We start from the raw sequence: 14,149 nt of genomic DNA, 5'->3' as shown, positions 1-14,149 counted from the left end.
AAAGGAACCAGTGAGGAATTGTTGGTGAAAGTGGTTATATCTGGATTGCCCAGGGTCCTGACTCCAAGAGGCAGGTTTGAACTTTATCCTGTGGATATTTTTATCAGAAGTGTTATGATCAAGGACTTGTCCCAGGAGGACTGGATTATATATTAAAAGTGCCAATTAGCACAATCAACATAACTTTTTTTTGTATGTGTAGATTTTCCCAAATATATTATCTGCTAATATGATGTTATATGCTAATCCTGTAGTTTCATTGGGTTATATTTAGAAACCAGATATATGGACAAAAACTGGTATTTTAGATAGAATCTTTGTCCACCTTATTTCTTCTGTTATAAAAGTAGTCTACTAACAGTGAGGGTGATACCATCCTGCCTCCTGCATGAGCTGCTCTCAGCATAATCAGAGCACAGAGCAAAAGTACTGTGTTGATGAAGGAATCTAAAGTAGAGATTCACTTAAGGAATAAAGAGATAATACATGTTACAAAGCTGGTGAAGAATACTCAGAGGAAACTTGCTGTTACAAACCAATGAAGTACAGAGAAAAGAAAGAGACTCTCTAATTCCCATGCTCAGCCTTGTGGATGTGATGTATTTATCTTTACATGAATGACTTCTAGAGAAGGAATACCAAGAGGTAAAGTTGACAATGACTTGGAGAAGGTCAAGGTGCCAGTTGTACCTATTACCTTTGCTTTTTTTTAAAAAAAATATTTATTTATTTATGTTTTTTGTAGATGGATTCAATAACTTTATTTTATTTATTTATTTTTATGTGGTGCTGAGGATGGAACCCAGGGCCTCGCATGTGCTAGGCGAGCGCTCTACTGCTAAGCCACAACCCCAGCCCCTTACCTTTGTTTTTAAGGTGATCAACAAACAAGCCTCAATATGGGGTTTTGAAGCCACAGCCCACACCAATAAAGCATAAAATGAGGTGCTTATTGGTTGCGGTCTAGAAGCTTTACTTTAGGACGAGCTTTATGGCCATGGTGCCACTGAAATGAGTGTGACAGTGAAGGTGACAGGTGTGCTGAGGATGGCTGGGCGGTTCCGAGAGCCTCCTGGGGAGCAGCCTCTTGCCTCCAGCAGTCTTATTTGTTTTATCTGAGCATTGTAAACACGCCTCATTTCATAAATGTGCATGAAGCAAAACCAGGAGAGAAACACTGCCTTAAACTGCCTTGAAAGGGGAGCTGGTTTAGGGCATATAAGTGCTTGCTTCTAATCTTTTCTTGAAAGAGGCGGAGATGGACTAAAGTGTTAGGAGCCACTTTTAACACATAAAATGACAAAAGTAAAAATGACAGCTAAGCCAGAGGAAAATATGGGCCATGCCTCAAACTTGCCTAAGAATCTACACACAGGGACAAAATTAATCAAGTACCTTATTTTCCATACTGACTCCTGCATAATGTAATTTAGAATTGGCCATCTTCCCTTAATTTTAGATGAGAACGGGGAACAGGAAGAACAAGGAATAACAAGGAATACAGTAGTTTGTGGATAGCTGGAGTGAGGCCTGGGCTTCCATCTGATGCTGTTTTCATTAAGTTAAATGTTCTTTATGGTGGTGGGGGTGGGGGTGGGGGTAAGACTACAGAGACCTTGACTTTTTACTTTACTGTGTTCCTCTCCTAAGTTAAATGACTCTTCTTCAGTGGTCGTGTGGTTGGTGGGGAAAACGTCTACCCCACTTCACTACTAGCTCAGTTGTATTTCATTATTTTCAGGGACCATGGCTAAAAAATACCACAAAACACCAGCTAGTTAGCTTTTTGAATTTCTAGAAAAACTTTAAAACTCCACAGCCTATGGACATCATCAAGGATCCTTTGAGAAGGTCATCAGAGCATTTTGCCAAGGATAAGTTACTCCTTCCCTGAATACCAGATTGCACTGGGCCTCAGGGAACAGCAGCAAAGGCCAAGTCCAAATTCCCACCTGTGCCAGAGAAAGTACACATGTGGAAACAAAGGTTTTTTGCACCAGTACAGAGCTTAAAGATTGCTGAGGAGTCAAGCGTGTGCTGGGCAGCAATGCAATTGTGGATAAAGGCAGAAACCAAGTCAATACCAGTAGGAAGACAAGAACAAAGGAAAAAGAATCAAGATGATTGTTCTCTACTGATGAATGTGTAGATTGATGCTTTGGTGCTGTCCTGAATCTGCTGTACATCAGAGCTAGTTTATAAATTCCCTGACAGTGTCTAATACTAATGCCCAGTCTGCTCAAGTATGTCTACCCCAGAAATTCCAGTACAGCCTTCCTGACCAAGCACAAGATGGTGATCAAGGGTTACATTTTTCCCCATCATTTGTAGCAAAGCCCTTCTTGGAAACCTCTGGTGGGAGAGCAGGTTTGGTGGGGGAGTTGGAAGCACCTCTAAGAACAAGTTACAGTTTTGCAATAAACCTGGATGTCAGGACTCAGACCTTGAGCTGGGGACACCCAAGGACCAGTCTATCACTGACACTCCTGCATACAGCCACTAGGACATTTTTATAGAGCAAGCATCTGATGGGCTCAGAGATAGAATACTCCCTGGAGATAGACCTCAGTGAGAGTGACAACAGGAAATCAATGGAAGAAAATGATTCAACTTCACAAATGTATCAAAGTTACCAGTTTAAAAGGCAACCATCATTATTTCCAGTTCTCTATGTTTATCAATAATAAGACAATGAACATCTTTGTTATTGTTTGGATTTTAGAGGTTTCCTAAAGACCCACATACTAGAGGCTTGGTTGCTAGTCTGTGGCACTGGAAGTGGTGGTGCCTTTAAGAGTGGGGCTCCATAGAAGGGAGGTAGTCAGTGAGGGCATGCCCTTGAAGGAGATATTGGGATCCTAACCAATATAAAGAAAATGCCTTCTTTATTTTTTGAGGAAATAATATTATAAAAAAAGAACACATGGGTCGTTTGTAAAGAGCCCTATTAAATGCCAGGCAATGAACAAACCAGGAACTTCGCTGCAAAATTTCCTAATTAGTTGAACAGCCCATATCCCTGGCAAAGTTGTTGTCCTGGCTGAAGAAGCTATGGAAGGTTCTCTATCCAGAGGGGACATTAATATTTAGGTTCTTCATCTTTTCTCTCTGCTCTGATGATATTCAGTAGTGACATAATGTTTGCAGGGATAAAAGGCATAGCTTTGAGTCTAAATTTAAATGTTTCTCATGATTTTTCTCATTTATAAACTTATGGATTCTGGGGAGACAAACCTGCAATTTCAGCCTGAAGCGTTAGCAAAGGGTTTATGCAACTGGGTTGGCTTGTTGCATTGCTCCAGCTACCACCACAGCTAACCTGGGCTGTAGTAGGTGGTAGCCATGGTAGGTAAAGACCATGCTCCCAGGAGGTCGGCCTAGGGGGAGGAGGCACTGGGCCTCCAAGATATGCTCATCTACTGCCCAGATCTGGCTGCCCAAGGAGAGTGGGCAACTAATGGCTAAGAGTCTGTGAGAACTTTGCGCTGCCAAGGAAAAATGAGCTGGTGGAATGGGAGCAGAATCCTAGCAGGAATGGTGGTCTAGACAGGAGCATTGACACAGTGAGGGCTAATTCAAAGCCAGTGTTATTCTAAGCATTTCTACATGTGAATTCCTTTAACCTTCATCACAACCCCATGATATGAGGATTAAAATCATCTTTTCTTTACAAGCAAGGAAACTGAGGCCCAAAGAGGTCAGGTAACTTCCTCTAGGTGACCTGGTTAGTAAATGATGGATCCAGGTTTCAGATCCAGGCAGTATAATTGTAGCATCTGAGCTGTTAACTATGCTACTGTTTTGCCTAAATGTAATGGAGCACCAACCCATAGAGCCCTTGTCATTGGAAGCCTTCAGTAGCTACAGTAAACAAATAAAAAAACAATGAACTGTTAGTGATCCGAGGGCCAGGTTAAGACATCAAAAGAAAAATGCCAAGCCCCGGGAACAATCATGATTCCCAAGCACCCTGTGTCAGTCTCAGACTGCCTAAGCACCCTTGGTATTTTGACAGTGAATATGAGGCCCAAGGATGGCTCTTTGCCATTCATGAGGCACTCAGCATTTCTCTTCAAAATTAGAGATCAAAATCATTACAGAAGTTAAGTAGGAAAGAGTAGCAGCTCCAGCAACCTTTTAGGGGCTTGCTGCAAATTATGTGTTGTAAATGCAACAGGCCATCAGCATAATAGCTGCTTCTGCCACAGAGTATGGGCAACTTGCACTTCGAACTCCTTAAATTGAAAAGAAATAAATATGTGATAAAAGAAGCCATGAGATATCATGAACTAATAGAATATATTTCACTCTCCAGAGTGAGGTAAAATAGCGTCATTTGAAAGTGGTTTGAGTTGTTATTATTTTTTTTAAGGTCAATGTGTTGTCACTTGGTAGGCAGAAAAATTCACACATTAATTGTAAGCATTAGACCTGCTGTTTTTTTTCAAATGTATTTATGCAACACACACACACACACACACACACACACTCCCTTATACATTTAGAAAGAAAGCAATCACGTTTTAAATAAAGCTGAGACCTTAAATACATGCTTAACATTTTCACTGTGGTCGTATACTTTTTATTTTTATTCCAGTCCTTTAGGTATTCTGCCCCAATAAACAATTTGAATGACTGGAATAGCTACAAAAGCTCTCTGTGAATATTTTCCCCAAGTGTAAATTATTGGAAGGCTGTTTATATAATTCATGAAAATCTTTAGTCTCGTGTCCTTTTAATCTTGGTGAATCCATCGTGCTGACAGAATACTGCTTTTAGTCTATGCTTAAGGATTGGATTTATTTCTTCAGCTTATCATGAAGAAAAACAGAAATGAAATTGTACTTTCAGATGTATGTAATTTGGCTTCTGCACATATCTGCTGAGGTTTAACGCTTCTGTAGTTTTCTCTCTTGAATTCGTCAAGGCTCAAGCTAAATGGGGGCAGCTCTCTCCATGTAGTTCTGGTGGGTTTTTGACAACATTAACTTTATCATATAAAGTTCTTACTCATTCACAATAATTTAATTTCTTAAGTGTTGCTTAACACTCACACCTAACCCACATGTGCTGGAAACTACCACAATTAATAAGAATTTTAGGATAACAACATGGTGCAACTATTCTTACTTTTTCTTTTAATGCTCCTCTGTTCTGGTGTTTCTAACCATAACATTTTGGGCTAAGTCCCTTCAGCATAAAAAATGACAAGCTGTTCTATCCCCTTTCTGTCCTGCCGCTTGCTGGCTGCTGAGAGGGTTCTGGAATGTTGATGCCACAAGGAAAGCCATCAAAGAAGCTGGAGAGTGCGCAGGGATGGATGATTGGGAGAGGAATGAGGTCTGTGTTACCTGTTGTACAGACTCACAGAACCTTGGAGTTGGAGGAAGCTTCAATGTCAAACCCATCTATTTCTCCTCTTGTCCAATGCTATTACCTGAGGAGAGGGCTCCAGTACCTCTGGCCCCACAGGGCTGTTTTCACAGCCTCCTGACTGTGTCCTGCGCTTCTACTCCTGCTCCCACTCCACCCCATTCCACCCTGATTTCATTTTCCAAGAGCAGCTGAACTCATCTTTCAAACACAATTCAGATTTCAGTCTACTGCTTAGAACCTTCTCGCCTACTCAGACTGCCACATAGACTTCGGACCGACAGTGTATGGAACCTGCACTGCCTGAATTCTGCTCAATTCCATGTCTTGATCTCACACGGCTCTCTCTTGCTCACGACACACAGTCACACGGGGCTCACGTATATTTCTTGAATACCAGACTCCTTTCCACCTGAAGGCCTGGATGGCCCTCCCCCTTGATCTTCTGCATGTCTGCTCTCATTCTATGGAACAGCTTTCAATCAATAAAGAAGCCCAGGAAAAGGAGCACCCCCACCTTTCACAGCAACATGGCCACATCCCTCTGTTTCATTTTCTTCCAAACTGACAAATGAATGAAGTGCCTTTATTGGAGTCGAGGAGTTGGGGGGTGCAGGGGTGGGGGGATTGGTTGTGGTGCTGCATGGTTTTTGAGGCAAAGTTCCACAACATTGGGCTCATCAGTGATAAGGATGGTTTAGGTTTATCTGCCCAGAGCCTGCGATTTTCAGATTCTTCAGTGTGTCTACAACCATCTTTTGATCTATTTGTCCATTATCTGTACCATTAGAACCAATAAAAACAAGACCCCTTTTTAAAATGCAGGCAAATCAGTCACTTACTTATAGTGGCTCCAGACTCAGGCCTGTTCAGGGAGCTGATGATGACAAAGCCGAAACCCTCGTTCTCTTTGCGGTGAATGACCACGTCACTGGTCTGCAGGCTGTGGGAGGCGAAGCCTTCAGGGGGAGAGGCATTGCTGCTGGGGGCTGCGTGGTTGCTGTTGGTGTAAGTTGCGTAGTCACTGCGTGGAGAGCTGTGGTGGGTCGACACGGAGCCTGGACTCCTCCCGTTCTCAGGGCAGGGCTCCCCTGGAACATATATGCGACACAGGAACTCAATTATTTAACAAAGGTCTTAAAGAATCATTTCTATGTACTAGGCAGTGTTCTGGGCAGTGGCATAGTTACAAGACTGGTTGAGTGGTCCTTGTTCCCCCAGATATGTGAGCATTTGGAGGACTACAAAACTAGCTATGGAGCCTGCCAGGTCTTGGCCCAGTTCTGGCCTTCATAGAACACCACAGGGAAAACCCACCATCAGCCCTCTTGTTGCTGCTGAATTGTATCTTCCTCTTCAGACCCTTGTAATAATGTTTATTTTTAGACATTGAGTTTCTTAGCTGCATAGTAATTGACCAAAGATGACCCCAAACCAAATAGAATCCTCAACTTTACTGCGTATATGAATCACTTATAAGTATACCTTTAGGGCCCATCATGGAACATTTTTTTTTTAAATAGGTCTAGGGAAAATTAGGCACAGGGATCTGGGTCAAGTTTCAAGGCTTTTGAGTAATGGGGCTGTAGATGTTAAGTGGGGCTAACAACTCAGGAGATATCCACATAAAGTTCACTACCATTATTTTTTGAAGAGCCATAGTTCTATTTTATGGTATTCTGCTAGCCTAGAAGTGTTAATTCTCTTCGTGTGTCTGGGAAATATACTGCTTAAAGGCAGTCTGCATGTGTGTCTTTTTTTTGTATGCCCACCATACCTCAATAAAAATAGTTTAAAACAATTTAAAAAATAGAGATTTTCATTTTGTAATAAAAGTAGTTTGTTCACTCTAGGATCAAATCAAATAATATCAGGCTAAGGAATTAGAAATTGTGAATTGCTATGGAGGTGTTGGAGATCTTGCTCATTTACACTCCATATTACAAAATATATTCTATTTCCACCAGATAAAACAAGCCAATACTTCCCCCAAGAAAGCAAGCACATTTATGTGGCAGAGTGATAGAAAGTTGGCAGCCAAGAGAGGCTAGTTTTTGAAATGGAAGTTGATCTGCCATCCAGAAAGAATTTTGTCATTTTAATTTAATACTTAGGTATTGGCACTCTGATTAAAATAACTGAAGCAGGCACCTAGAATACTGTAATTAGAAATAGAACCATTTCATTTCCTTCTTAAAATTTGATTAGTGTACTAAAAGATGTTTTTAAAACAGAGGAACAATAAGATGGAAATGATGACAATCAGTGATTCCTTTTTGGGTCTTTGGATTGTCTATAATTTAGAACACTGGAAGGTGTTTCATATGGCAAGTCAAAAATAATGAGCAAAATTTCCACTGAAGACTCTTCACTTTATAAGCTCCAATTCCATTTGTGCTCTTGTTTGGATCTGAGATGTCCTCCCAGAGCCCATGTGTTAAAGTTTGGGTTTCCAGTCCTTGTGCTATTTTGAAGTGATGAACATTTTAAGAGGTGGGGCCTAGTAGAAGGTCTGGCCATTGGTGATGTTCCCTTGAAACACATTAGGATGCCAATCCCTCCATTCCTTTCTTTTTTACTCACTGGCCATCAGGTAAATGGTATTGATCTTCTATACACTCCTACCATGATGCTTTGCCACAAGTCCAAAGCAATAGGATCAATGAGTTTGATTGAAACCCACAAAACTATGAACCAAAATAAACCTTTTCTCTTCATAAATTGATTTAACTCAGGTATTTGTTACAGTAATGTGAAGCTGACTAACACAATTCTGAAATGAAAAAGAGAAAAAGAACAGAGACTGACAGGATATTTATACCGATAATAAAGGAGCTGCCTTTATTCTTATGTCTAGATTTTAAAAACAGTGTGACATCAATTTAAAATTCAAATAAATGAGGAACAATGAAAAATGTATTACTAAGTAACTAAAAAATTAAGATGTCATTACAAAAATATACTAATTTCTTGTTTGTAATTATAGAATGGATGAGACCTAGGCTACTGTTATTATTATTTGATAAATTGATTTTTTTTCTTTAAGATTTAATTAATAAGGTTTTAATTTTAAAAAGATGCTCTTCATTCATTAAAAAAATGTATTGTAGTCAGAAAAGAACAAAATGTCAATGTAAAAGCCTTTCCTTCTTTTTTAACTAAAATTTAAAATTTCTCCCTGTAAGATGTACTCTCCCTGGCGGAAAACATTATATCCAAAGACAAGCTGTTATTGTCTTGGCAAAGCACATGTCCTTTATCAGTCCTTGTGCAAGTTGGAAATAAAGTGATTAAATTGAAAATCTCCTCAAGTTATTGGACCAAATCAGTAACTAAATGTCATAGGCAGTGACAAGAGAGATCTCATTTTCTGGCTGTCATATTTTAGGGTGTTGAGAGCAGTGGTTGTCAGCAAATCAGCAACAAAGAAGAATTATCTGTCTTTGCAGTAAATAGCTGGGAGTGGCTATACCATAGGTTCTAGAGAGAGAAAGAAAATCACTAAGTTAATGTGAATGGTCCTGGTTAGTGGAAGAGTCCAATACAGGAGAAGTCTTCTCTATTGTTTTTGAACTCCTCTTTCAACATCTAGGAAAAAGAGTTCTTTATCATTAGCAAAGTAAGAGCATTTTAAACTAGGAAGTTAAGAACATTTCCAAGTTCTTTTTGGCTTGTCCTGGGTTCCTGGCATTTGAAAACTGTTAGTGTGACTATCTTTTAGGGACACCAAACACCATTTTTCATTCATCTGGTTCTGGATCTTCTTTCTAACAATCCTTGCTGGTATAGGGAACCAATACTATTGTTTTGGAACAATATAGAAAATGTCATAAACTAACTGAATACCATATGCATTTTTTTTAAAAAACCATGAATTTCCAAGATCCCTGTTGGACTCTCCTGACTCATTCACAAATGGATGTACAGAATTCAGTTACTTAATATTTACCAAAAGTCAAACAATTACGTTTTTGGTTGAGCTTCTGTTTGCTCCCACCAGTGACACTGGAAATCATCACTGTGCTGACTGGGAGAGGCTCTCCTGTCCTCCCGAAGGACTATAGCACTTCAGATGGGCAGATCTTGCCTTCAGGCTTGGCTGAGGCAATGGGGCATGTATGTGGACAGAGCTTGAATAAGTGGGCTGGGTGTCCACATGCATGTGCACCAGGACCTCATGGAGCAGGGGTGGCCCAGGATGTGGCCCTGCAAATGGCCACGGCGGCCTTCTGTGGCATTTGTGTGAGCACTTCTGGTTCATACTCATCGAGATAGACACCTTACTGACATGGGTGACACGCTCATAGACAAAGGACAATGGAAGGCATTTAGAAGGGACAAAGCATAGGAAGCAGGGCCAGGGAATGCACTGTCACCTGAAATACTGGCTGAACTTTTCACTCTGCTTCCAAGAAATCCTTTCCTTTCTCAGCATCCGGCCAAGAAATAGACTTCCCTTTAGGTGTTAGAGAGAGAGATGCTGAAAGCTTTCAGAGGGGCTGTAACATGTTTTGATTAAGCCATTCAACTTTCACCTTCTAGATTTACATTTTAGGAAATTCTTCAGACACTATCCTCTCAAACAAATGGTGTGTACTCAAAATAATTTCATTAGGCTAATCATCTCAAAGCTAAGCTCTAAACATATCAACATTTATAGTTTCAGTATAATAATTAAAGCCACTTTTCCACTATCCTTGAGAAAAAAATATAGCTATTTTTGGAGTGGGTGGCAAACTAATTCAAGGAGCAAGAGCTGTACTACAATTATCTGGTAAAAAAAAAATTGGAGGCACTACTGAATAGTTTGTTCCCTTACTCAACAATTTCTCACTTTGGGGGATCTAGCTTGACATTGCTTAACTGAAAAATTTGCCCTTCTATCTGCAATGTGTACTTTTTAAATAATTTAATATTTGGACTGTCTTTTGGGTTATTTAAATTTTTTCCCCCAATGCTACTAACCTGTCTTTGTCTCATTGTGAATGTGTTCTTTTTCTGGAGCACCAGTTAGGAAGCCAATGCCCTCTGCCTTTGGAGGTGGGGCAGGGCATTTGTACATGCTAAGGCTAGGATAAGACTGAAGGGGGTAATCTTCAGAACTTCTCTCAGCCCCAGCCCTTCATGCATCATACTGCCACTCCTTCGTGTGAGAAGGTGGCAGCAATACCCTCTTCCTGTCTCTCTGTTTCTGTCTAAGCTGATTGCTGACTTCTCTTTAGGTTAGAGCCATCCCATCGGAAGCCAGGCTTGCACCTCCTGCTGCCTTGTTTAGGGAATCAAAATAACAACAACAATGGTAACAATTCTCGAAAAGGCATCTCCATCATCATATCCATTTGTAGTTGTCATTTCTCTGTGAAGAAATGGGAGCCATAAAAAAAGTCATCCTCCTCTGACTTTTAAATCTCGTCCATTCTTTTTTTTTGGGGGGGACATTTACTTTTGCTCTCAAAGTACTTTTCTAAACTTAATCATTTTCAACACTGATGAAGCTTTCAAGGAAGAGTGGGCTGAATTAACTTGGAAACTCTCCTGGTGTGAACGAGCAGTCTACAGCAGAACATTTTCAAAAATTAAATGCACTTGAAATGCACTCAAAAGCCTAACAGAATAAAGTTGGTAAAAACTGCAGCAAAGAGCATCTTTACTGAAGTCACATGATCCACAAATTGCAAGAATACATTTGTGTAGCATTTGGCATATACTCCAACAGCTTGGGTTGATTAGAACAAAATTTAATTTGCAATAATCAGCCAGTGGCAAGGGGAGCATGAAATTATGTTGGTACATTGGTTGTGCACTTTGCTGTATATTTCCTTGTAAATCAGGTATCTTTTTAATTTATCTTTAGGTTACAGAACATATAGCACAGCAAACTTTTTATTAAAAATCACTCTACAGGGAGAGAGACAGTTAAATGTTAACCAAGCAAACACAGTCTTCCTCCTGGCATCTTGCCCAAGGATAAGGCATAACTCAAGGTGTTTTACTTCTTTGGGTCAGGTGATGTGCCATGAATTCCTAAAGACAAATGGCAACTCTTAGTAAAACCTCCATACAATATAAAATATATAGCAGTCTCTACTGGTGAGGGCTGACAATTCTTTTGACTTGTGCTTTTAAATTATTGCCCTTGTTCAAAGTCTAGTTTCTAGAGGATTCAAAAAGAAAAAATATTTAGTCTCACAAATCATGCATTCTCTAGTCATTTACAACCTGTGATTAGCAGGTGGCCCTTGTTTTTTTATTTCAATGTTATATAAAAGCACATATAAAAGTCTCCTTAGGTTAGGGAGTGATATTCATTAAAGGTTTGTCTTTGAATTCACTAGGGTAGGGATGCTGTCTGAAAGTGGGAAGGGGGCCTGAAAGTGGCATAAGGAAATAAGCCTTGGCCCAGAGGTAAGACTTCATTTCCATGTTGTTACCAACTCATTGAAGCCACCAACCCTCTGGGCCTCAGTCTCCTAATCTGTAATGAGAAGAAGCCATGAAGATCCCTCCTAATTCTAGAACTGGATTAGTCTGTATGGGGGATGGTCAAGGGGTTGAACAGAGAGGCCAGCAGGCCCCTGGCACAGAGGTGACAGGGAAACATCATTGGAGTTGCTGCTTCAGTGATTCACTAGACTAGGAATGGGCTGTTCTTATGGAAGATCCATAACCCCAGAGTTATTCAATGTTCATATTACAAAAACAATATGGTGCTTATAATAGACATATTCCGTTAGCATATAAATCTTTTTGGGGGGTTTAGATAGTGATGAGAAGTAAATTAGATCACATTATGAATATGCAGTCTGACTTTTAAAAGTTGTCTTTGGTGAATTCTTTTATGAAGCTAAGAAATGGTTGTGAAGGGAATAATTACTCTAATTTATCTGTTTCATAAGTTTGGAGTCATATGAATTATGTTTTCTCAGAGTGAGAGCTGTATTTTTCAACACAGGCTAACAGTTTTATTGTTACCTTTTATCAGACTCTACAATGAAAGCTAATTTTCCATCCTGGTTTCCTTATTATGGCACCAAAATGCGGTAGTTCTTTGTTTGTAAATACAATGAGGAACATTTTCCAAAGGCATATTTTCCATTATTATAATGTTCTTCTTATAACTAGCATGTACCAAAGACCAAAGAGCATACATATCTTAAAATAGCCTCGGGCTTTGCTAGAAATTTTTAATGACTACATTTAAAATGTAGGTCTCAAAGACTATTTGGATTTTTGTACTAGTGTACTTTCAAAATCATAGTTGCTTTTAGACTATCTGGGTTGTTTTCATTCTCATGTAATACAAAAAGTCCTTTAAAGGTCTGGTTCAAGTGTTCCTATAAAAGCATCTCACCACCTAAGCTCCAACTCTTACTGCCGGCTCGAGGTACCTACCTCCACATAGCACCTTTCTTCTCACAGTGAGGTTAACCTGCCCATTGCGGGCTGCGTGGTGCATGAGGTCAATGACATAGCGGTGGGTCTTGCCAGCCACTGGAATCCCATCGACATAGACGAGCTCATCTCCTGGGTGTAGGCGGCCATCTCTGTCGGCTGAGCCCATGGCAATGACAGCTCCAATCAAAATCTAGAAAAGCAGTGAGAAGGAAGGGACATTCACATTTCAAACATGAGTGTGAATGTGTGTGTGTTTGTGTGTGTGCGTGTGTGTGCGCGCGTATGTGTGTGTGTGTGTGTGTGTACTTGAAAAATGAGAGCCTGGAAGGATGCCCTGCTGATTCTTTGAGGTTGCTTACTTCTAGAGAAATAAATGTTTGGAACTTACAGCTCATTGCCATAAAGTTTAGGGACACCTGCCTCCTGGCTCATAAGTGTTCCCCCTTAGGAAAAATTCCAACTTCAGATAATGATGCTAATTGGCCAGCACACATGAATTCTGCATCGAAATGAGGTGGAGATCAAATCCTGGCTCCAGTTCTTATTTGTGTGAACTTGGGCAAGGCTTCTTAACCTCTGTGAGCCTCAGTTTCTTTACTTGTAAAATGAGGAAAATAATAATAGGACCTATTTTGCAGGGTTATTGAGAGAATTGAATGAAATTATGCATGGAAGGCATTGAACCTTTTTCTAGGCACATAGTGAGTGCTCAAAAAATGTCAAGGGGAATCCAGCTGCTGTACATTATTAAACTCTGAAGGTTCAAAGTTCTCTCTCTCTCTTTTTTTTCTTTTTAAAATTTGGCTTTGCTTTGCTGGAGGGTAAGGAGAAAACAAAATAGAGCAAAACAAAACTCATAGTTGTTGTCTTTTTCTGTCCAGTTGAGTTACTCAAAAACAAAACTCAGTCATATCTTCTCTAGATTCCGTTCCTGTGAGTATTCCCTAAGCACAAAGGACCTTCCCAGTTCTGCCTGCCCCTAGAGTGCTTGTGCTGGGTCAAGGCATATTGTGCCAGGAAACGAGGAGGAACGAATCCGGAAACTGTGGATATTGTTATAATTCTCTCAACTAGACACTTGGATGAGAGGAAATGCATACGGTTTCCCACACCCCATTAGAAACATTCAATTTGGAGCCCATTAGCAAGGCCTTTTTTTGCCTCAGAGGAAAGAAAATATTACCAAACATTTTAGTTTTGCTGTTTAACCTTCAAATAATTTTTCCAACTCTTGAATGATGTTTTTTTTTTTCCTTTTTCTTTTGTCCCTGGCTGAGCCACACAGTATTTGAAGACAGTGGTTACTATTAGCCTGATAATACCACAGAGGCCTTCCTCCAGGTTTAAAATCCTTATGAAGCGACACTTGCTCATAGGTTGA

At 40.1% G+C, this 14,149-nt stretch overlaps 1 protein-coding gene across 4 annotated transcripts in view; it reads right to left on the bottom strand.

Annotated features, from left to right (window-relative positions):
* Nucleotides 1-14,149, bottom strand: part of Magi2 (membrane associated guanylate kinase, WW and PDZ domain containing 2) — a 1,314,737-nt gene that overhangs the window by 128,777 nt on the left and 1,171,811 nt on the right. For all 4 annotated transcript variants that reach the window (XM_046464122.2, XM_046464123.2, XM_058585490.1 and 1 more), the window contains 2 exons: nt 12,766-12,958; nt 6,216-6,464 (listed from right to left, as the gene is read on the bottom strand). In XM_046464122.2, coding sequence (XP_046320078.1) covers nt 6,216-6,464; nt 12,766-12,958 — 442 coding nt within the window. The remainder of the gene's footprint in view (nt 1-6,215; nt 6,465-12,765; nt 12,959-14,149) is intronic.

Source organism: Marmota monax, unplaced genomic scaffold, assembly GCF_021218885.2.
Source record: "Marmota monax isolate L192 unplaced genomic scaffold, Marmota_monax_Labrador192_F-V1.1 WCK01_AAM20220418_F8-fsc00065, whole genome shotgun sequence".
Lineage (NCBI taxonomy): Eukaryota > Metazoa > Chordata > Mammalia > Rodentia > Sciuridae > Marmota > Marmota monax.
This window is presented reverse-complemented; position numbering and strand designations above follow the sequence as displayed.